General features: G+C 34.2%; 5 protein-coding genes across 12 annotated transcripts in view; 4 read left to right on the forward strand and 1 right to left on the reverse strand.

Moving 5' to 3' along the window:
• LOC144848747 (uncharacterized) overlaps nt 1-17,612 on the reverse strand; it is a 43,557-nt gene extending 25,945 nt beyond the window's left edge. For all 8 annotated transcript variants that reach the window (XM_078705640.1, XM_078705639.1, XM_078705637.1 and 5 more), the window contains exons 1-2: nt 17,495-17,612; nt 16,084-16,209 (exon numbers count right to left, since the gene is read on the reverse strand). In XM_078705640.1, the coding sequence (XP_078561766.1) occupies nt 16,084-16,209; nt 17,495-17,522 (154 nt within the window). In that variant the 5' untranslated portion in view covers nt 17,523-17,612. The remainder of the gene's footprint in view (nt 1-16,083; nt 16,210-17,494) is intronic.
• On the forward strand, nt 404-2,746 carry LOC144848755 (nose resistant to fluoxetine protein 6-like). The gene has a single exon (XM_078705655.1). It carries the CDS (start codon nt 415-417, stop codon nt 2,716-2,718), a length of 2,304 nt encoding a protein of 767 aa, XP_078561781.1. The 5' UTR covers nt 404-414; the 3' UTR covers nt 2,719-2,746.
• On the forward strand, nt 8,373-10,548 carry LOC144848765 (nose resistant to fluoxetine protein 6-like). Its single transcript, XM_078705678.1, has one exon. The coding sequence runs from the start codon at nt 8,384-8,386 to the stop codon at nt 10,322-10,324; it is 1,941 nt and encodes a 646-aa protein (XP_078561804.1). The 5' UTR covers nt 8,373-8,383; the 3' UTR covers nt 10,325-10,548.
• On the forward strand, nt 12,043-14,794 carry LOC144848754 (nose resistant to fluoxetine protein 6-like). The gene is made up of 2 exons (XM_078705654.1): nt 12,043-14,545; nt 14,625-14,794. Exon 1 carries the CDS (start codon nt 12,167-12,169, stop codon nt 14,492-14,494), a length of 2,328 nt encoding a protein of 775 aa, XP_078561780.1. The 5' UTR covers nt 12,043-12,166; the 3' UTR covers nt 14,495-14,545; nt 14,625-14,794.
• A 202-nt stretch (nt 17,613-17,814) lies between the features above and the next one.
• LOC144848789 (ornithine transcarbamylase, mitochondrial-like) lies at nt 17,815-22,094 on the forward strand. The gene is made up of 9 exons (XM_078705722.1): nt 17,815-17,963; nt 18,218-18,429; nt 18,985-19,072; nt 19,387-19,540; nt 19,830-19,952; nt 20,672-20,725; nt 20,831-20,980; nt 21,371-21,508; nt 21,692-22,094. The coding sequence occupies exons 1-9, from the start codon at nt 17,866-17,868 to the stop codon at nt 21,749-21,751; spliced, it is 1,077 nt and encodes a 358-aa protein (XP_078561848.1). The 5' UTR covers nt 17,815-17,865; the 3' UTR covers nt 21,752-22,094.
• Nucleotides 22,095-22,275: the final 181 nt, after the last annotated feature.

Raw genomic sequence — 22,275 nt, forward strand, 5'->3', positions numbered from 1 at the left:
AGTTATAAAGATATACAGGTATGCCCTATTTATTGTTGGCACTCATTTTGCAGATCTTGCGCAACAAATGTTTCTAGTGGATAATAATTATCTAGCCTTGAGGATGATTGACCTGCTTCTGAACAAATGATTATGCTTATGGAATACAAAATTGATAATTGTCAAACTATGTACCTAAAATCACAGACTAAATACATAGCATAATAAGGTTAAACAATCCTGATTGGTTGGTATACTGTATGTGTCACATACCAAATGTATGATTGATAAAATGATATTTTGTACATTAAACAAAGTCCAATGTAATCAATATTAAATATAAGCTGATCATTTTATGTAACATCACAGTACACAAACGATTGCTCTACAAGAAGGTGGCAAAATTTGGGCATTTAAAAGACAGTAGTTTGCACTATGGGTAAACTTTCAAAAAGGATGATACCATTCATCCTAATATTGGCTATCAGTTATATTTGTCGTGGTCAACCACAACTTGTTTTGAACGAGCAAGACGCGATGAAGTTTATCGCCAAACAAAGGTACATCAATTCATACCAGGCAAAAGCAGAGGAATTGCAAGCAGCTGTGAATGAGCTTATTCTAGAACCGTTGATGTACTCAGAGGTGTTAGAACCAGAAAATGATGCGGTAAAAATGACAACTCCGACTAAAACTCCAGAGCAGACATCAACTGTCATGGATGCAGAAACAAAGACTCCTACAAAAGCAAATGTCACAACCGTCACAACGGAAATTCCAACTACGATGACACCCAAACATTCAAGTAAGTGTCGTAAAGACTTAGGAACATTCCAATTGGATCTTTTGAAAGAAGAACATTACGCGTTGATGATGATAGACTCCTACGGTAAACTCCCCCCTGGTCTAATTCAAGGTGATGTGCAGTATTGGTTTGGACTTTATGATGAATGTTTGAACCAGTCACGGAAAATTGATGATGGAAAAGACAATTTTAAAGCCGAATATTGTCTTGTTGGACTGAGTGGTCGAAAGATTAAAATGCTTCCCAGTATTGGTATATGTGTTCCTGACAGCTGCAGCAACAGTGATTTGATGGAAATCTTGGGACCTAAAAGACCCAATAGTGGTTTGTTTGTTTCTTATGTTAAGTGCAACAAGGTATCAGAATATTCAGCTGCTGCTATCATTTGTTTGATTTTTCTCTCTTTCTTTGGACTAATGATAATAAGTGGAACAATTTATGATATTTGGAAAAGAAGGCTAGAAAGTGGACAAGATGGATTTGAAAGACTAGCTGAAGATCATACAGATAAACACAGCATCAACGCTACTTCAACAACTAATGGAACCACACCAAATACCGATACATCACATGGACACGAGTCAGTGAAGATTAGAACGAGTTTTGGACTTTTTGGAGATATTCTTCTCTGTTTTTCTTTGTTGATCAATGGTAGTAAGATTCTAAAAACCAAACAAGGAGAACAGAGTCTAGGTGCCTTAAATGGTATTAGAGTTATTAGTTTATGGTGGGTCATGTTGGGACATACATATATATTTTCTCTTACATTGGTTAGTAATTTAACAAAAATTCTTGAAGTAGTTGGTCGGTTCTCCTTTCAAGCTGTGGGCAATGCTACATTCTCTGTTGATTCTTTCTTCTTTCTCAGTGGCTTGCTCGTAACTTACTTAACCCTTAAATATTTACAGAATCATGGAGGTAAGCTTAACTGGGTGATGTTTTATGTTCACAGATATCTACGACTCACTCCCGTTTACATGATGGTAATTTTTATTTTTACGACTCTTGCACCCCATTTTGCAAATGGTCCTCTTTATCAATCTGTTTTTGATCCAAATGCTGCCCCTGGTGAGGAGAGTCAGGTGTCATACTGTCAGAAATACTGGTGGACAAATCTCTTATACATCAATAACCTCTACCCTTCTAATAATCTGGAAGAGTGTGTCGACTGGAGTTGGTATCTGGCTAACGACATGCAGTTTTACATCATAAGTCCATTTGTTATCTATCTTTTGTATCACTACTTCTTTGTTGGCGTGGCATTCTGGACTGCTCTCCTTGTAACATGTTTCGGCAGTTTAATTGGTCTTTCTATCAAATATGACATTTATACAGGTATTATTTCACTGAATCCAGAGAGAAAAACGTTTGGTACTCAAGAAATATATGTTCGTCCATGGGGTCGTATCTCCACATACTTAGTTGGTATGGCTATTGGCTACATCTTGTACAAATATAAAGATCGTGTTCGTATGCCTCGATATGTAGTTATTATGGGATGGATGGCTGCAACTGGTATTGCTCTTGCTGTTGTTTATGGTCTCTATGGCAACTTCCATGGTGACCCATTAAATAAAGCAGCATCAGTTGTGTACATTACTCTCAGTCGGTTTTCATGGTCTGTTGCTCTTGCTTGGGTTGCCTTTGCATGTGCGACAGGATATGGCGGGCCAGTAAACACTCTACTCTCCTGGTCCTTTTGGATACCACTTTCCCGAATTAACTACTGTGCATACCTTCTCCATCCCATAATAATGTTTGTTTTCTATTACTCTTTACCCAATATGATCTATTTTACAGATCTGTTGTTGGTTTACTTTTTCATTGGTAATATTGTGCTTTCATATGCTGCAGCATTTATTTTGTCTGTATCTATAGAAGCACCATTTATGGCTCTAGAAAAATTAGTGTTGAATCGTAATAAAAGTGTTTAATGTCAGTTAGTTTAGCAGTTCACTTCAGGACATACAGTATCGCTCCTTCAAAGTTCTCTATTTACTTTGTTGTTATTCTTTAATAAGTTGTTTTCATTTTTCCTCAGGTCATTTATCCATCTCATTTTGGTTTGCCTCTTGTCCTTTTCCTTATCCTTGGTTGCTAAACAGTTATAAATATAGGCCTACTGAATATAAGCCTACTAAATATACAGTTATAAAGATATACAGGTATGCCCTATTTATTGTTGGTGCTCATTTTGCTTAGTTAGATCTTGCGCAACAAATGTTTGAAGGAAAAAATCCTTCAAAGTTCTCTATTTACTTTGTTGTTATTCTTTAATAAGTTGTTTTCATTTTTCCTCAGGTCATTTATCCATCTCATTTTGGTTTGCCTCTTGTCCTTTTCCCTATCCTTGGTTGCTAAACAGTTGTCCTGCTTTTCCATTATCCAATAATTGATCTTGATTTTTAATGTTGAAACAATGTGGTAATTAAAATTTAATAAAAAAGAAATAATTTGAATTACTGAAGTTAATTGTTTTATTTGGAAGTTTAAAGTAACAGACAACATAGACAAATGATCCACTATACCAATGAAATTATTTTGACGTTCAGGATTTAAATTTTTTAATGGTGATCTTTAATACTATTATGACACTATTAGGCAATCTAACAACAGTGAGCTCGCCTTGCCAAGATAGGAAATCGTAACAGTCCTTTGATCTTATGTCTGGCTGCGACAAATACAAACTGTACTGTACTATGTACATATTCTCCGCAGCGCATAGAGGCATGGAACTGATCGTGTCACAGCCAGAGATAAAACCTTTGATCTCCGGAGGTCAGAACATCCTTGGTTGTAGCAAGCATACCGGTTTTTATTTACATATACCTACTGTACGAATGAAAGTTCATACATACTGGTATAAAAATATAAAGTGTTTAAACGAGTTACAGCACAAATTCAACAAAGGTATGTTGAATTTGTGCTGTACTAAAGCTTGTTTAAATCTGTATATACCTACTATATGAATTTGAAAGAATTTTAATGAAACTTTGAATGATTATTTCAACTTTTTTTATACTAAATATGACCATTTTAAAAAAAATGAGAGCAAAAAAGTCTGAAAATTTTATGAGGTAGGCCCAAAGTGAAAATTAGCTTACCTAAAAACCGCTACATATGTATACGAGTTGAGCGCCATTTGAATTATACATTTATTGAGTATGCCAGTTACTTTGTGTTCAGTGTGAACTTCTGTATTTAACCTTAATAAAACTATCCATGCTCTATGGTATAATTTATAGAGCAAGATCACTCAGACTTAGAGGGAATTGAATTTTTCTAGACAATTAAAACATGACATAAGGTCACTCCAAAACAACAGTGTTGGCCGGTTACACTTAGCCCACTGCACAAATTGAACTGAACAATACCAAGGAGGATTTACATCTCGTATATGTATCAATAGTATGTAGTCTGTGAAATTAATCAGTTATTAAAGATAAAAAGATTTACTGCTTGTTCAATAAAATCAGACAATATAATTCTATAAGCTGCAAACACAGTCACTAGGTAAAATTAATCATGTAAGAATGAAGTCTTCTGATTGGATAAAGGTGATTGCACAATCAATGTCCTGATTGGTTAAAAATGTGTGTTCATAAACCAAAGTCCATTGAATTGTGTGATTACTGAAAGTGTGATAAAAGCATAGTCATGATACATGTACTAACACACTGAACTATAAAAAAGGAAACACTATAATAGAAGTGATAAATGTAATTCTGTATCATAATGAATTCGAAAAATACAAGAATGTTACTAGTTATTTTGATGTTGGCTTTAGGCTGCCAAGGGCAACAGCACATTATTAAAAACGAGGTAGATGCAATGAAATTTATCGCAAAACAAAGGTACGTCAATTCATACCAGGCAAAAGCAGAGGAAATGCAAGCAGCTGTAGATGAGCTTATTCTGACACCGTTGATGTACTCAGAGGTGTTGGAACTGACAGCTTTGACCAAAACTCCAGAACCGACATCAACTACAACTAATCTACCTACAACAGAAGTTGCAAATGTCACCGATTTTTCAACGTATGTAACAATTGTGACAACAATGAATGTCACAGAAATTCCAACTACAAAGACACCCAAACATTTGAGTAAGTGTCAAAAGGACTTAGGAACATTCCAATTGGATCTTTTGAAAGAAGAACATTATGCGTTGATGATGATAGACTCCTACGGTAAACTACCCCCTGGTCTTCTTCAAGGTGACATCCAGTATTGGTTTGGACTTTACGACGAATGTTTGAACCAGTCACGGAAAATTGATGATGGAAAAGACAACTTTAAAGCCGAATATTGCATCGCTGGACTTTATAGTGGAAAGACAAAGCTTCCTAGTATTGGAATATGTGTTCCTGACAGCTGTAGCAACAGTGATTTGATGGAAATCTTGGGACCTAAAAAACCAAATAGTCTTTTGTTTGTGTCTTATGTTATTTGCAACAAGGTACCAGAATATTCAGCTGCCGCTATCATTTGTTTGATTTTTCTCTCTTTCTTTGGACTAATGATAATAAGTGGAACAATTTATGATATTTGGAAAAGACGGCAAGACAGTCACCATGATGGATTTGAAAGACTGGCTGAAGATCATACACACAGTGTCAACGCTACTCCAACAACTAATGGAACCACACCCTATACCGATACATCACATGCGTCAGTGAAGATTAGAACAAGTTCAGGATTTTTTGGAGACATTCTTCTCTGTTTTTCTTTGTTGATCAATGGTAGTAAGATTCTAAAAACCAAACAAGGAGAACAGAGCCTAGGTGCTTTAAATGGTATTAGAGTAATTAGCTTATGGTGGGTCATGTTGGGGCATACTTACGTATTCGCAATGGCCTTATTTAGTAATTCAACAAAAATTATTGAAATACTTAGCCGATTTACATTCCAAGCAGTTGGCAATGCTACATTCTCTGTTGATTCTTTCTTCTTTCTCAGTGGTTTGCTTGTAACTTACTTAACCCTTAAATATTTACAGAAACATGATGGTAAGCTTAACTGGCTGATGTTTTATGTTCACAGATATCTAAGACTCACTCCTGTATATGCTATGGTTATTTTTGTTTATACAACTCTTACACTGCATTTTGCAAATGGCCCTCTTTATCAATCTGTCTTTGATCCAAATCCTCCTCCTGGTGTGGAGAGTCAAACGACATATTGCCAAAAGTACTGGTGGACAAATCTTTTGTACATCAACAATCTTTACCCATCAGGTCTTGGTGAAGAATGTTTGGCATGGAGTTGGTATCTTGCTAACGACATGCAGTTTTACATCATAAGTCCATTTGTAATCTATCTTTTGTATCACTACTTCTTTGTTGGCGTGGCATTCTGGAGTGCTCTCCTTATAACCTGTTTTGGCAGTTTAATTGGCATTTCCATTAAATTAGACATTTACACAGGTCTTATTCCGCAGACTCCAGATCAAAATACTCTTGGTTCTGATGAACTATACGTTCGGCCATGGACTCGTATCTCCACATACTTAGTAGGAATGGCTCTTGGTTACATATTGTACAAATATAAAGATCGTGTTCGTATGCCTCGATATGTAGCTATTATGGGATGGATGGCTGCAACTGGTATTGCTCTTGCTGTTGTTTATGGTCTCTATGGCAACTTCCATGGTGACCCATTAAATAAAGCAGCGTCTGTTGTGTATGCCACTTTCAGTCGGTTTTCATGGGCTGTTGCTCTTGGTTGGGTTGCCTTTGCATGTGCGACAGGATATGGTGGGCCAGTAAACTCCCTACTCTCCTGGTCCTTTTGGATACCACTTTCCCGAATTAACTACTGTGCATACCTTCTCCATCCCATAATAATGTTTGTTTTCTATTACTCTTTACCCAATATGATCTATTTTACAGATCTGTTGTTGGTTTACTTTTTCATTGGCAATATTGTGCTTTCATATGCTGCAGCGTTTATTTTGTCTGTATCTATAGAAGCACCATTTATGGCCCTTGAAAAATTATTGTTGAATCGTGATAAAAGTGTTTGATGTCAAAGGTCATGTAATGTTTTATTTGATAAGAAAGTTAAAATGTAAACAGCATTATGCTATCAAAACATGATGATATCATATCACTACCACATTTGGGCATATCACTACCATATTTGGTCATATCACTACCATGTTTGGGCACACCTTTTTTTGTCAAACTAGTTTGATAGTGTAGACAGAGCTTTACAAAGGTTAACACTATGATGTACATTTGAAGCATATCTGAATCTGATAATCTAAAATAATTATTGCATAATCAGAGTCCTGATTGGCTAATACTATAAAGTTAAAATAGTTTTTCCAGTAATTATTGTACTCTAAGTCATAGATTTTAAATAATTATATTTTTTATTTAAGTAAGTTGTAATTCTGCTATTCATTCAGATAATGTTAAAATAGTAATAATTGGATTATATTTTATCATACTGGATCATGATATTTTAAGTTGTAAGAATGTGATCAATAAAATTTAAAAAAGAAAGATAATTTTAATACACTGTAGTTTATTGTTTTATTGAGTTTATCTACATTTAGATGTATTGCCCTCTGAAAATTTTTTTTTTCATTTTTTTTGGTTGAATATGCCATTTTAATGACACATAATAGTTTTGTGCTTTGAACAAAAATTTAATGGAAACTGTAATTTAAAGCAAAAAATAGTCAAATTGGCTGCCACTGCCAGCCAATGGGTTTTGGTTGAATTTGACCGTTTATTTTGTTATTTTATGAGAAAACATTCTTTTTTTTCTATTTTTTTAAACGGAAAGGATTACTTTATTAAAACAAAACATATTTAATTAATCTTAATTTTTTATGTTTTTGGAGGACAATACATCTTTAATCTATTGGAGTTGCTTCAGACAGAGCTATCGTTATGAGCAAATAAATGTTCAAATCAACATTAACAAGGTCATATATACATGGCTGCAGTCGCGTGTTCAAGTTAGTGTTTACCGACCAGCCGACCGACCAACAGTAAGTTGTGGTGTAAAGAAAATAAATATAAAACAAAAATTAGGAGAACAACCTGCATTTTGATCATTAAAAAAAAAATACCCACTCCACCAACACATTAACCAAAGTCAATTGTGTGATCATGGACCTGTGGTGTGATTTACTCACTGTGTTAAGCACAGTCAATGTATTTTCTAACTGTACAAGTACTGTAAAAAAGGAAGCTAAGCTGTATAAAAGTGATACATGTAGATTTGAAAACATTAAATGGACTACACAAATACAAGAATGTTACTAGTTATTTTGATGTTGGCTTTAGGCTGCCAAGGACAACAGCACATTATACAAAACGAGGCAGACGCAATGAAATTTATCGCAAAACAAAGGTACGTCAATTCATACCAGGCAAAAGCAGAGGAATTGCAAGCAGCTGTTGATGAGCTTATTCTAGAACCTTTGATGTACTCGGAGGTGTTGGAACTGACAGCTTTGACCAAAACTCCAGAACTGCCATCAACTACAACTAATCTACCTACAACAGAAGTTGCAAATGTCACCGATTTTTCAACATTTGTAACAATTGTGACAACAATGAATGTCACTGAAATTCCAACTACGATGACACCCAAACATTTGAGTAAGTGTCGTAAAGACTTAGGCACATTCCAATTGGATCTTTTGAAAGAAGAACATTATGCGTTGATGATGATAGACTCCTACGGTAAACTACCCCCTGGTCTTCTTCAAGGTGACATCCAGTATTGGTTTGGACTTTACGACGAATGTTTGAATCAGTCACGGAAAATTGATGATGGAAAAGACAACTTTAAAGCCGAATATTGCATTGCTGGACTTTATGGTGGAAAGACAAAGCTTCCTAGTATTGGTATATGTGTTCCTGACAGCTGCAGCAACAGTGATTTGATGGAAATCTTGGGACCTAAAAAACCAAACAATCTTTTGTTTGTGTCTGATGTTATGTGTAACAAGGTACCAGAATATTCAGCTGCTGCTATCATTTGTTTGATTTTTCTCTCTTTCTTTGGACTAATGATAATAAGTGGAACAATTTATGATGTCTTGAAAAGACGGCAAGAAAGTGGACAAGATGGATTTGAAAGACTGGCTGAAGATCATACAGATGAACACAGTGTCAACACTACTCCAACAACTAATGGAACCACACCAAATACTGATACATCACATGAGTCAGTGAAGATTAGAACAAGTTTAGGACTTTTTGGAGATATTCTTCTCTGTTTTTCCTTGTTGATAAATGGTAGTAAGATTCTAAAAACCAAGCAAGGAGAACAGAGTCTAGGTGCCTTAAATGGTATTAGAGTTATTAGTTTATGGTGGGTCATGTTGGGGCATACTTACGTATTCGCAATGACACTATTTCGTAATTCAACAAAAATTATTGAAGTACTTAGCCGATTTACATTCCAAGCAGTTGGTAATGCTACATTCTCTGTTGATTCTTTCTTCTTTCTAAGTGGTTTGCTCGTAACTTACTTAACCCTTAAACATTTACAGAAACATGATGGTAAGCTTAACTGGCTGATGTTTTATGTTCACAGATATCTAAGACTCACTCCTGTATATGCTATGGTTATTTTTGTTTATACGACTCTTACACCGCATTTTGCAAATGGTCCTCTTTATCAATCTTTTTTTGATCCAAACCCTCCTCCTGGTGTGGAGAGTTCAGTGACCTACTGTCAGAAATACTGGTGGACAAATCTCTTGTACATAAATAACCTATTTCCTTCTAGTCTTGTTGAATGTATTGGATGGAGTTGGTATCTTGCTAACGACATGCAGTTTTACATCATAAGTCCATTTGTTATCTATCTTTTGTATCACTACTTCTTTGTTGGCGTGGCATTCTGGAGTACTCTCCTTATAGCCTGTTTCGGCAGTTTAATTGGCCTGTCCATAAAATATGACGTCACTACATCATTACTTGCTCCACAGACTGAGCAACAAAGTCATGGCGCTGGTGAAATATACGTGCGTCCATATACTCGTATCTCCACGTACTTGGTTGGAATGGCTGTTGGTTACATATTGTACAAATATAAAGATCGTGTTCGTATGCCTCGATATGTAGCTATTATGGGATGGATGGCTGCAACTGGTATTGCTCTCGCTGTTATTTATGGTCTTTATGGCACTTACCATGGTGACCCATTAAATAAAGCAGCAACGGTTATATATACAACATTATCAAGATTTTCATGGGCTGTGGCTCTTGGCTGGGTTGTCTTTGCATGTGTCACTGGTTACGGTGGGCCAGTAAATTCCCTACTCTCCTGGTCCTTTTGGATACCACTTTCCCGAATTAACTACTGTGCATACCTTCTCCATCCCATAATAATGTATGTTTTCTATTACTCTTTACCCAATATGATCTATTTTACAGATCTGTTGTTGGTTTACTTTTTCATTGGTAATATTGTGCTTTCATATGCTGCGGCGTTTATATTGTCTGTATCTATAGAAGCACCATTTATGGCACTGGAAAAATTATTGTTGAATCGTGATAAAAGTGTTTGATGTCAAAGGTCAAGTAAATAAGCAATCTCAACAATATCTGTAATATGTAAAACTTTAAAGAAATATTGGCAATTAAATTCAAGGCAAATAAACAAATATAAAATAAATTTGGTATGCAAGATATTGTAAATCTTAATATGCCTCAATTTTTACAGAGAGTTTGCTGAATCAAATTTTTAACTTTTGTAATAATTTCCTTTTTATTTTATTAATATCATGATATTTTAAGTTGGAAGACTGCGATCAATAAACACATTTTTTTAAATTTTAATTAGTACTGTAGTTCATTGTTTTTATTGAAAGTTTATCTCTAGAACTAAAGAGTCATTTTATTATAAAATAGTTAAATTATTTCAATATAAAAGTGGAGTACTTTTAAAGTATTTAAAATGTGAACATTCATATAAACAATGGTAATCTTAGAGTTATATTAATCTAAAGTCGATTTAATTTTAATGTGAAGAAAATTACGGAAGTATATTAATCTAAATCTTAATCAAAAATTCACGTTATTTTAATCTAAAAGTAAAATTAAAGTTATTTAATCTAAAATATGGATATTTTATTCTAAAAGAGTTATTTTAATTTAAAAGTCGAGGTATTTTAAGAACAAAATTTTCTTTCAATCAAAAATTCAAGTTATTTTAATCTAAAAAAAATTAATTTAATCTAAACAGTTATTTTAATTTAAAGGTATGACATTTTGTAGGACATGAACTTAAGGAATTTAAAAATGTTAGCAATATGTTTATTAAAAGTTCAATGCACTACAAAATTAGTTTGGCTGGCACAGATGAAATAAAAGCCAAAAAGAGCAATATGAATAAATTAATATGCAGACTTTATAATTATTAAATATTATAATATACAGTAGAACTACTCCTTTGGGACACACCTATTCAGGGGGTACTGCTGTTAAGGGAACACTTTTATCATGAAATGAAACAAGGACAATACTGTTTTAGTACTAGGACCAACCCCTATTCATATGGGTTCTACTGTAGTGTAGTATGATATTGATAAAACAATACAATTGGATTTGATAAATTAATTTTTTATCACACTATTTTTATACTGGACTGACTACAAATTACACTAAAGTCATATCTAAAAACAAAACATTTTTGCTCTTGATGACTCACCGCTCTGTTAAAACCCATACCCCATTTTCTTAATGATCAATTAAAAGAAAAAGAAGCTACAAAATCTACACTTCTTTCAAAGCTTGTTTCAACAGCAAGATTTTTCTGAATAAATTTGTTCAAATCGGCATTAAAAATGATGCAAGGAAGTAAACATTTTTTTAAATCATGAAAAAAAAAATTATAAATATGTCCCAGCTCCAATCTGAGAAAATTATTTGTTTTTACAATGTTTCAATCTGGCCCAGCCTCCTTTATTTCCAAAAGTTCTCATTTTTAGACCTCATTCTTAGATTGTGTATGTAAATATAATAGAAGGAAAGTAATAATGCTGATGTCTATGTTCACAGTCACATACTGTACATTGTGTAATCAATGTTTACTCAATTACTTAATCCACTTTTTGTCCAATAACATCAGCCAATACAACTGCAGCATGGAGAAATAAGCTCCATTCATGCATATAGTAAACACACAGTGATGATGTAATAATGAAGCCTTCTGATTGGCTAAAGTGTATTGTGCAATCAATGTCCTGATTGGTTAAAACCAATACATAAGTCCATTTTGTGATTACTCACTGTGTTGTTAAGCACAGACAATGCCCTTCTAGTCTACTGACTGTACAGGTACTGTGAAAAAGGAAGCATAGCAGTATATTATAGAAGATAATTAATATACATGTACATTTCGAAACATTATGGGCTCAGAAAGAATGTTAATAGTTATTTTGATGTTGGCTATAGGCTGCCAAGGGCAACAGCACATTATAAAAAATGAGGCAGAGGCAATGAAGTTTATCGCCAAACAAAGGTACGTCAATTCATACCAGGCAAAAGCAGAGGAATTGCAAGCAGCTGTAGATGAGCTAATTCTGACACCGTTGATGTACTCAGAGGTGTTGGAACCAGAAATTGATGCTGTAAAAATGACAGCTTTGACTAAAACTCCAGAACCGACTTCAACTACAACTAATCTACCTACAACAGAAGTTGCAAATGTCACAGAATATTCAACATTTGTAACAATTGTGACAAACTACACAACAATGAATGTCACTGAAATTCCAACTACAATGACACCCAAACATTTAAGTAAGTGTCAAAAGGACTTACGAACATTCCAATTAGACCTTTTGAAAGAAGAACATTATGCGTTGATGATGATAGACTCCTACGGTAAACTACCCCCTGGTCTTCTTCAAGGTGACATCCAGTATTGGTTTGGACTTTACGACGAATGTTTGAACCAGTCACGGAAAATTGATGATGGACAAGACAATTTCAAAGCTGAATATTGCATCGCTGGACTTTATGGTGGAAAGACAAAGCTTCCCAGTATTGGAATATGTGTTCCTGACAGCTGTAGCAACAGTGATTTGATGGAAATCTTGGGACCTAAAAAACCAAACAATCTTTTGTTTGTGTCTGATGTAATGTGTAACAAGGTACCAGAATATTCAGCTGCTGCTATCATTTGTTTGATTTTTCTCTCTTTCTTTGGACTAATGATAATAAGTGGAACAATTTATGATATTTGGAAAAGACGGCAAGAAAGTCGACATGATGGATTTGAAAGACTTGCTGAAGATCATACAGATGAACACAGTGTCAACATTACTCCAACAACTAATGGAACAAAACCAAATACCGATACATCACACGGACACGAGTCAGTTAAGATTACAGCAAGAAGTGTAGGACTTTTTGGAAATATTCTTCTCTGTTTTTCCTTGCTGATCAATGGTAGTAAGATTCTAAAGACTAAGCAAGGAGAACAGAGTCTAGGTGCCTTAAATGGTATTAGAGTTATTAGTTTATGCTGGGTCATGTTGGGGCATACCTACGCATTCACATTGACCTTATTTCGTAATTCAACACAAATTATCAATGTGCTCAGCCGATTTACATTCCAAGCGGTTGGTAATGCTACATTCTCTGTTGATTCTTTCTTCTTTCTCAGTGGTTTGCTCGTAACTTACTTAACCCTTAAATATTTACAGAAACATGATGGTAAGCTTAACTGGCTGATGTTTTATGTTCACAGATATCTAAGACTCACTCCCGTTTACATGATGGTAATTTTTATTTATACGACTCTTACTCCGCATTTTGCAAATGGTCCCCTTTATCAATATGTCTTTGATCCAAATCCTCCTCCTGGTGTGGAGAGTCAAGCGACATATTGCCAAAAGTACTGGTGGACAAATCTTTTGTACATCAACAATCTTTACCCATCAAGTATTGCTGAAGAATGTTTGGGATGGAGTTGGTATCTTGCTAACGACATGCAGTTTTACATCATAAGTCCATTTGTTATCTATCTTTTGTATCACTACTTCTTTGTTGGCATGGCATTCTGGAGTGCTCTTCTTATAGCCTGTTTTGGCAGTTTGATTGGCATGTCCATAAAATATGATGTCACTACATCAGCATTTGCTCAACAGACTGATCAACAAGCTCTTGGTGGTGGCAAAATATATGTGCAACCATGGACTCGTATCTCCACGTATTTGGTTGGAATGGCTGTTGGTTACATCTTGTACAAATATAAAGATCGTGTTCGTATGCCTCGATATGTAGCTATTATGGGATGGATGGCTGCAACTGGTATTGCTCTTGCTGTTGTTTATGGTCTCTATGGCAATTTCCATGGTAATCCATTAAATGAAGCAGCGACAGTTATATATACAACATTATCACGATTTTCATGGGCTGTGGCTCTTGGCTGGGTTGTCTTTGCATGTGTCACAGGATATGGTGGGCCAGTAAACTCCCTACTCTCCTGGTCCTTTTGGATACCACTTTCCCGAATTAACTACTGTGCATACCTTCTCCATCCCATAATAATGTATGTTTTCTATTATTCTTTACCCAATATGATCTATTTTACAGATCTGTTGTTGGTTTACTTTTTCATTGGTAATATTGTGCTTTCATATGCTGCTGCGTTTATTTTGTCTGTATCTATAGAAGCACCATTCATGGCTCTTGAAAAATTATTGTTGAATCGTGATAAAAGTGTTTGATGTCAAAGGTCATGTTAAAGATAAGTTTGTAAAAATTAAAACTATAATATTGAATTTACTATTTCTCAAGTAAAAAACAATATATTGATTTAAAGTATAATTGAATAACTATTTTTCAAGTAAAAAACAAGGACATTTTTCACTTTAATATTGATTTTGTAAAATTAATTTCATTTTTACAGTTTTTATTTTAATGTATCATTAGTATAATAAGCACATTGTTATTGAGACTTTCAAGAACTTAAAATGTACACCAAAAATGTAATTTGTGCTCTATAGTTATAGGTCTAAGATAAATTTAAATTGAGTTCTCACCTACTGAGTAAATAAAAAGCAGTGCGTTATGTAGGTACTGTATAGATAAATTTAAACTGTCTACACCTAAATAAAAAGTTTTTTTACACTTTGTACTGTAGGTCTGGATACATTTAACATACAATTTACACAGTATTTTTAGTACTGTTTGTATTTACCTTTAGAATAATCTAAATAATGATTTAATGAAATAATACAGTTATAAAGTTTAACTTACTGATTATTAAATTGAATTTCATTGAATGAATTGCTACTCAGATCTCTCAGGAAATAGCAGTGTGTTTTTTTGTTTATTAATTTGTATGTTTGTTCCAAACTACAAGAAATCGTCTATTAATGAACTTTTCATTTCTTTAAGCCTGGTTTCTATAAAATCGCTACACCGTCACTACAGCGTTTACATTAAAATCGCTACACGCGCAGATGTCGCCGACGCAACCGGGAATGCTCCCCGATTCATCGCAGTCAAATCGGCAAAGTTCAACCATGTTCTACTTTGTCGATTTTGTCAGCGCTGAATCGTATACGCGTACCAAAGAATATTTAGTGCTCGCGTACTAGATCCCCGATAAATTCTATCTTTTCCATAGAATCGCTACGCTCTGTCGTGTAGCGATTTTATGGAAACCAGGCTTTATTAAACAATTTTATATGGCATTGGCAGTATGTAGACAGTACAACTCCTCCTTTGGGACACTTCTAGTCAAGTGTGTGTGGCGCAGTGTGTTGGACGTTCGACTACTGATCTTGAGATCGTGGTTCGAATCCAACTCTCGCCGCATTGCTTGTATCCTTATGCAAGATACTTTACTTACGTTTGGCTCTCTCCACCCAGGTGTATAAATGGGTACCCGGTTAGACCAAGACACAACTTTGCGCTGATTACTAGCTGCATTATGGGAGTATGTTTCCATCGTGTTTGGTCCAAAAAAATTACTCACTGGGGTAATAATGTGAAGCGCTTAGAAGCATTGTGCAATAAGCGCTATATAAAAAACGAATGTTATTAATTATGAATGGAGACACTTTCCTATGAAACGAAAGAGGGATGAATATGTTTGGCCAACCTCTATCCTTTGGTTTCCAAAGAGGTTCCCTTAATAAGAGGTTCCCTTAATAAGAGGTTCTTCTACTGTATTGTGATTTTTCATCAAAGACAGTCCCTACTACCATACAAATAGAGGGCAGCATTTTATCCAAACAATTAATGTTACAGACTCTTTTTTTCTGATTGTTGTAAAAATGCATGGAAAAATTAGGCCTACTGTACCTACCTGTGATAAATGCAGTATGGTCATCTCCACATGAAACATGAGCTACTCTCTCATTTCGTATCCAAAATTTACTTGGTACATTTTCATCAAATCGACTTTTACCAAATGTGAAGACAGCACCGGTTTCTGAATAAGACGACAATCAATAAAAAAAAGTTTTTAATATTATTAAACTAAAAACCAACAGCATGTAACAGGGATGTGGATTGATAATATCTGAGATAAACCATAATTCCAGTCAGATTGTCCTCTTTATTATATTTCAGATACAAATGATACAGCATATAAGTCCACATTTTTAAAATATGTCTTAAATACCTTTGTTTGGTGATCAAGTTTATTGGCATGACCAATTCATCTCTGTATATATAATATTTATATATATATATAAAATAAAAAATGAAAATGAACAAAACCGTGCATGTAACGGTTGACCAGTTTGATGTTGTACATGTCTGTGTAGGCCTATCTATATATCAAGAAAACTGCAGTGGTGGGTCTCTTTTAGTCTTCTATTTACATTAGAAGTTAATAATATTAAAGATGTACTGTATTGTCCCTTTGACTAATTCCAAAAAAATTTTTTTTAATATATTTCGAAAAAAAGTGGGTCATGTATCATAATAGTTATTAACTTTCACCAAAAATTAGTCCCAAAAAAAATAATTTAACCGAAATACAGACATTTTTTGGTTAAAAAAATAACTTTGACTTCCAGTCAAAGTTTTCGATCAAAACATATCTCATAATGCAACGCGCTTGTTTGGCTACTCTGTATGCATAATCATAAAACTTCCTCGCAATCTGTGTGAGAACACCTTCTCAACCGTGACGAGTTATAAACAATCCTAATTAGCATCATGAATAATGCATACTTGTGGTTTGAAATCATTGTTTACTTTCGCTCGTGACGATTTTCCAGACGAAATGTAATCAAATTAATTTACCTGTTAATTACGTAAACTTGTTGTTTTTGGCTCGAATTTTCGACTTAAAGTGAATAACTTTAATATTACTTTGATATGGCCAATTTAAATTTAGAATATTTTTTTTTTCATTTTTTGTTTCAAGGGACAATACATCTTTAAGATATATTATAATTTTATTTTATTGTACTCTTGAATTTGAAAGTAAATTTCAGATTATATGGCAATTTCCAGAGAGACTGAGAAATTATACCTCTGATGCAACTTGACTGATGTGATCTGTATCACATAAGCAGGACGAAACGACTTTTACTTGCCCAATGTGGTATCTTTCACGACTGGAAGTCGGCGAAGACCATAGGCTACTGGGTGAAAATGACTGGGCTATCGCAAATGCGATTTATCAAGTGAAGAAAGAATTACAAAAACAAGAATTCATGCAAATGTAATGTATATTAATAATTGACCATTGAAAATAACTTTACCAGGAATTTCTTCGTCTTCAGATGACATATTCAGTTAGTGAACACTGCAGCTTATTTGATGAAATTAGTAGTAAAAACATTCATCATTGATATTGTTTTGATGGTAGCTAACGTCGGATGAGTGTTTTTGTAGGTCAGCAAGTTTGCGTTTTTATTTATTTTTTTCATAATATATTGACTTTATTTAATATATATGCCATTAAATAAAATATAAGTAAATTTAAAAAAATATTCATTTCACATAATTATATAATATTGATTTATTTCAAGTTAAAGTATATTAAGGTAATTGAATTACTTTGAAAGAGACACATATTTTGCCACACCGCCACCACATGTTCAATTAATTTTTGTTTTGGTATTGACGAAATATGGCAGCTATTTCGAGTCTTCGTCGACTTCTTACTCAGAAAATCAGAACACCTACTGGTTGTCTGGCATATGCTACGCATGGAAATGTAGTAGGCCAGTATGTTGATGTTTATAAGTCAATTTGCGACAATTTAATATATTTTTAGTCGTTAAAAACAGGCTAGGCGAAATCCCCAGGCTCTGTTAATTCATGATTATGGATAGCCTAGGTAGTCTAGTGTGCAGACAGGTGTGACCAACAGCTACTAAAGAAGTCGGTTCGTCCTGCCTGTGTTCATCATCATACCTATTTTATTATATTATTATTGTATCCGTATGTAAAATTGTTCACTTTTTTGGGTTAACTTTCAGAACCGAACCGAAACAGCCATCATTTGTAGGAAGACATTTTTTAACTCTAAAAGATTACAACAAACGAGAAGTTGAGCATCTACTTTGGGTTGCAGCAGATCTCAAAACTAGAATAAAAACTGCTGAAGAGAAATACAAACCATTAGCAGGAAAGACTGGTGCTCTTTACTTTCAGAAGAGAAGCACTCGAACCAGAATGTCTTCTGAAGCAGGTCAAGACCCATATTTCACTTCAATTCTTCTTATTTTTCCATTATTTAAGAGCAAACTTCATACCTAGATAGTTAATGTTGTCTTGTGAACCTCTGGGTCCCTAATGATCAGCAATTGCTGGATGGATCACCCTCATTAAATTAAATATGGTTAAAAAAAAAGAAATAAATAGAAATTCCACTTTTCTTTTTTTTTACATACAGTGTGTGGTGCATTTAAAATTAAATAACATTTATGTACAATCCCTATCTATATTTCTACTCATTTTTATGTGTAGAATTTATTAATAAAACAATCGGCATGGTGGAACTGCATGCAAATTCACACATTCAAGTGTGTGCCTAGTTCCGTGTGGTTAAAGAGAATTCAAGAGCATGGTCTATTAGTATTAGTGCCAATAGAAAACAAGATATTAGATGTACCTTGTCAATAGTAAACAATGAATTTCATGCATGGTCGACCGTGCTCAATAATAGTGATTGAAAATATTCATACAAAAAAACAAAAAAATAATTCATTTTGTATTCACAGTTTATAATTTATCTATTTTACAGGCTTTTCAATACTAGGTGGCCATCCATTATTTTTAACAGACAATGATATTCATTTAGGAGTTAATGAATCTATGTACGATTCAGCTAAGTAAGTACTAGAGACACAACGCAACCGAGTTGACCAATCACAAGTGACAGTTCAGATAATCTATCACTTGTGATTGGTCAAATCACTTACATTGCGCATATATCCTGCAAAGAAAGCATATAACAGCATAGAAGTGGAGTGTAAAATTTGGCACATGTATACAAAAGATTGTATGTGAGGTCATCCCAGAGTAAGGTGGGAGGTAGTTTAAATTTGATAAGATTTTAAAACTTTATTATAAGGCATAAGAAGGAGGCCACATAAATTATATATGTTTATTAATTTTAGCAAGGGGGTAACTATTTTTTTTGTAGAGTTATATCAAGATTTGTAGACTTTTTTCTTGGAAGAGTTTATTATCATTCCGATTTGGAAGAATTTGCTGAGCAGGCTAGCATTCCAATTATCAATGCATTATCAGAACTTTACCACCCACTACAAGCTCTAGCAGACTTACAGACACTGCAGGTAGGGGAATAGGGAAATTGCATTATAAAAGATGACGTACTGTACTGTATGTTATAATACTACTGGCCTAAACAGATTTTTTCCTATTATTTTTTTTAAACTTTTATACAACTAGAAATGTTTTTTTCATTAGCTCATCAAATTGAGCTTAATGATATCCTGGGTTAGCATGTGGCATGTCTATTAACCCGATTGTGAAACATTACAGTGACCTATAATACACAAACACAATCTCCTTTTTACAAATAACAATTATGACTTTTGACCAACTAAATCATTTCTATATTAGGAGCATTATGGATCATTGAAAGGATTAACGCTAGCCTGGGTTGGCGATGGAAATAATATTATCAATTCTCTTATGATGGCAGCACCAAAATTTGGTATAAACTTGAAAATAGCAACACCAAAGGTATAGTAAAACAATAAATAGGACACTCCTATTAAGGGGACACATTACCAAGAAACAATATATTTCTACACTACATTACCAGGACACTTTATTGGGTCTGAAGGGAAACAGTACATTCATGGCTCTAAATAATTTAAAATTATTCCAAAGGAAAATTAACTGAAAAATGACAATGCTGTGGGTATCAGTGGCTGGATCTCAATGGAGATACAAAAAAAAAAAAAATAAGCACTGAAAAAATGACAATGCTGTGGGTATCAGTGGCTGGATTCCAATGGAGATATAAAATAAAATAAGCAATGAAAAAAGGCAATGCTGTGGGCATCAGTGGCTGGATCTCAATGGAGATACAAATAAAATAAGCACTGAAAAAATTACAATGGTGTGGGTATCAGTGGCTGGATCTCAATGGAGATACAAAAAAAAATAAGCACTAAAAAAATGACAATGCTGTGGGTATCAGTGGCTGGATCTCAATGGAGATGCAAAAAAAAAAATAAAAACGATAAAGTAAAACAGCCAGAAAAATTAGCAGAGCTTTCGGGCAACACTAGCTCTTCATTAATATTAAAACATGTTTGAGGAATTGTTTCAATAATTCGGCTCTTGCTGGAGACTACTGCAAGTAGCAGTGGACTTGGGAGGTATGTGTACTATGAAAACTGATTCAAAGAGTTGTAGATTAATTATAGAAATATTTTGTTTGTTTTTATTTTAAGGATTATGGTTTGGAGTCTTTTGTAATTGATGACTGCAAAAAAATAACAAAAGAGGTATTTTTTTTCATTTTTCTAATAGGTCAAAAAGTAAAATTACACACCTGAAAAAAAAAATATATATTCTATGAATCGATTTGTATTTAAAACAATTTGTTTCAGCATGGTACTGATTTATACATTACTACTGATCCTATGGAAGCGTGCGAGAACGCCAATGTCATCGTAACAGATACGTGGATAAGTATGGGGCAAGAGGAAGAGAAACTGGCCAGGTTAAAAGCATTCCAGGGGTATCAGGTCAATAAGAAGGTATGGAAGGCCATAGGGTGAATGTATACAAAACACTGGCTAGGGTTATCAAAGTAATAAGGAGGTATGGAAGGCCATAGTGTGAATGTGTCCAAAACACTGGCTAGGGTTGATATAGTAATAAGAAGGTATGGAAGGCCATAGTGTGAATGTGTACAAAACACTGGCTAGGGTTGATATCAATGTTACAAGGAGGTATGGAAGGCCATAGAGTGAATGTGTCTAAAACACTGGCTAAGGTTGTGAAAGTTACAAGGAGGTATGGAAGGCCATAAAGTGAAGCTTTTGTAATACACTACAAAAAAAAATGACAAAACACCATTTTTAGCTGCAAGATAACCACTACACAAATGTCCTTAAAATTTGTAAATATTTTTTTTCGCGGTTCAGATGACAGAGGTGGCGTCTACAGATTGGTGTTTCTTGCACTGCCTGCCACGCAAGGCAGAGGAGGTGGATGACGAGGTGTTTTATTCCGACAGGTCGCTTGTGTGGGATGAAGCCGAAAACAGAAAATGGACTGTAATGGTAAGTATATAATAATGTTATCAAGACAGAGGATATGGCTATCCCCTCGGTCGACTGTGCGAAATATATCGACATATAAATGAATTGTTTTCTATCGGTACAGGAAAAAGCCACACAGTCGACTGTCCCGACAGTCACAAGGGCAATGGAACAAAAAATAATAAAAATTATTTTCTCTTTCAGGCTGTTATGTTAACACTTCTGAAGGATCACGTTTTAAAAACACCGAGGCCGAGGTTTTAAAATTCAGATTTATAACTATGGTGCATGTGACAAACTTTTCATAATTATTTATTTATTTAGTAAACATTCTAAAAATGTATTTTTAAATGGCCTATTAATTTGCAATTCAATTGCATAGTAGTTAGATCATGGACCTATAAATTAATTTTAGGTCTTATGGTTGGACTTATTTATATTGGGGTAGACAACTCAAGCTCTCTCTCCACGAGAAGTCCAATCTCGTTAAAAAATGGAAATCTACAGAGAGCAACAGACATTATTATACAGTATTATTTTTTGGGTTTCAGTATGTTTATTTATTTTTGGTATTTTCGGCAGTAATAAATATAAGACTAAACTTTAATACAGGGTATTTTTTTATTTTGAACTACAGTACTGTACATCCAATAGGAAAAGAAAATGAGCTATATTAATACCGTGTTAATACTGCGTTAATATTCTCAGCGATACTAAACAGCTGAAGATTCACTAGCAATGATCTTTATTTAATAGTACCATCTGTCTAGAAAAGACAGACATGTTAG

This window comes from Antedon bifida, chromosome 7 (genome assembly GCF_963402885.1).
Source record: "Antedon bifida chromosome 7, ecAntBifi1.1, whole genome shotgun sequence".
Taxonomy (NCBI): Eukaryota; Metazoa; Echinodermata; class Crinoidea; order Comatulida; family Antedonidae; genus Antedon; species Antedon bifida.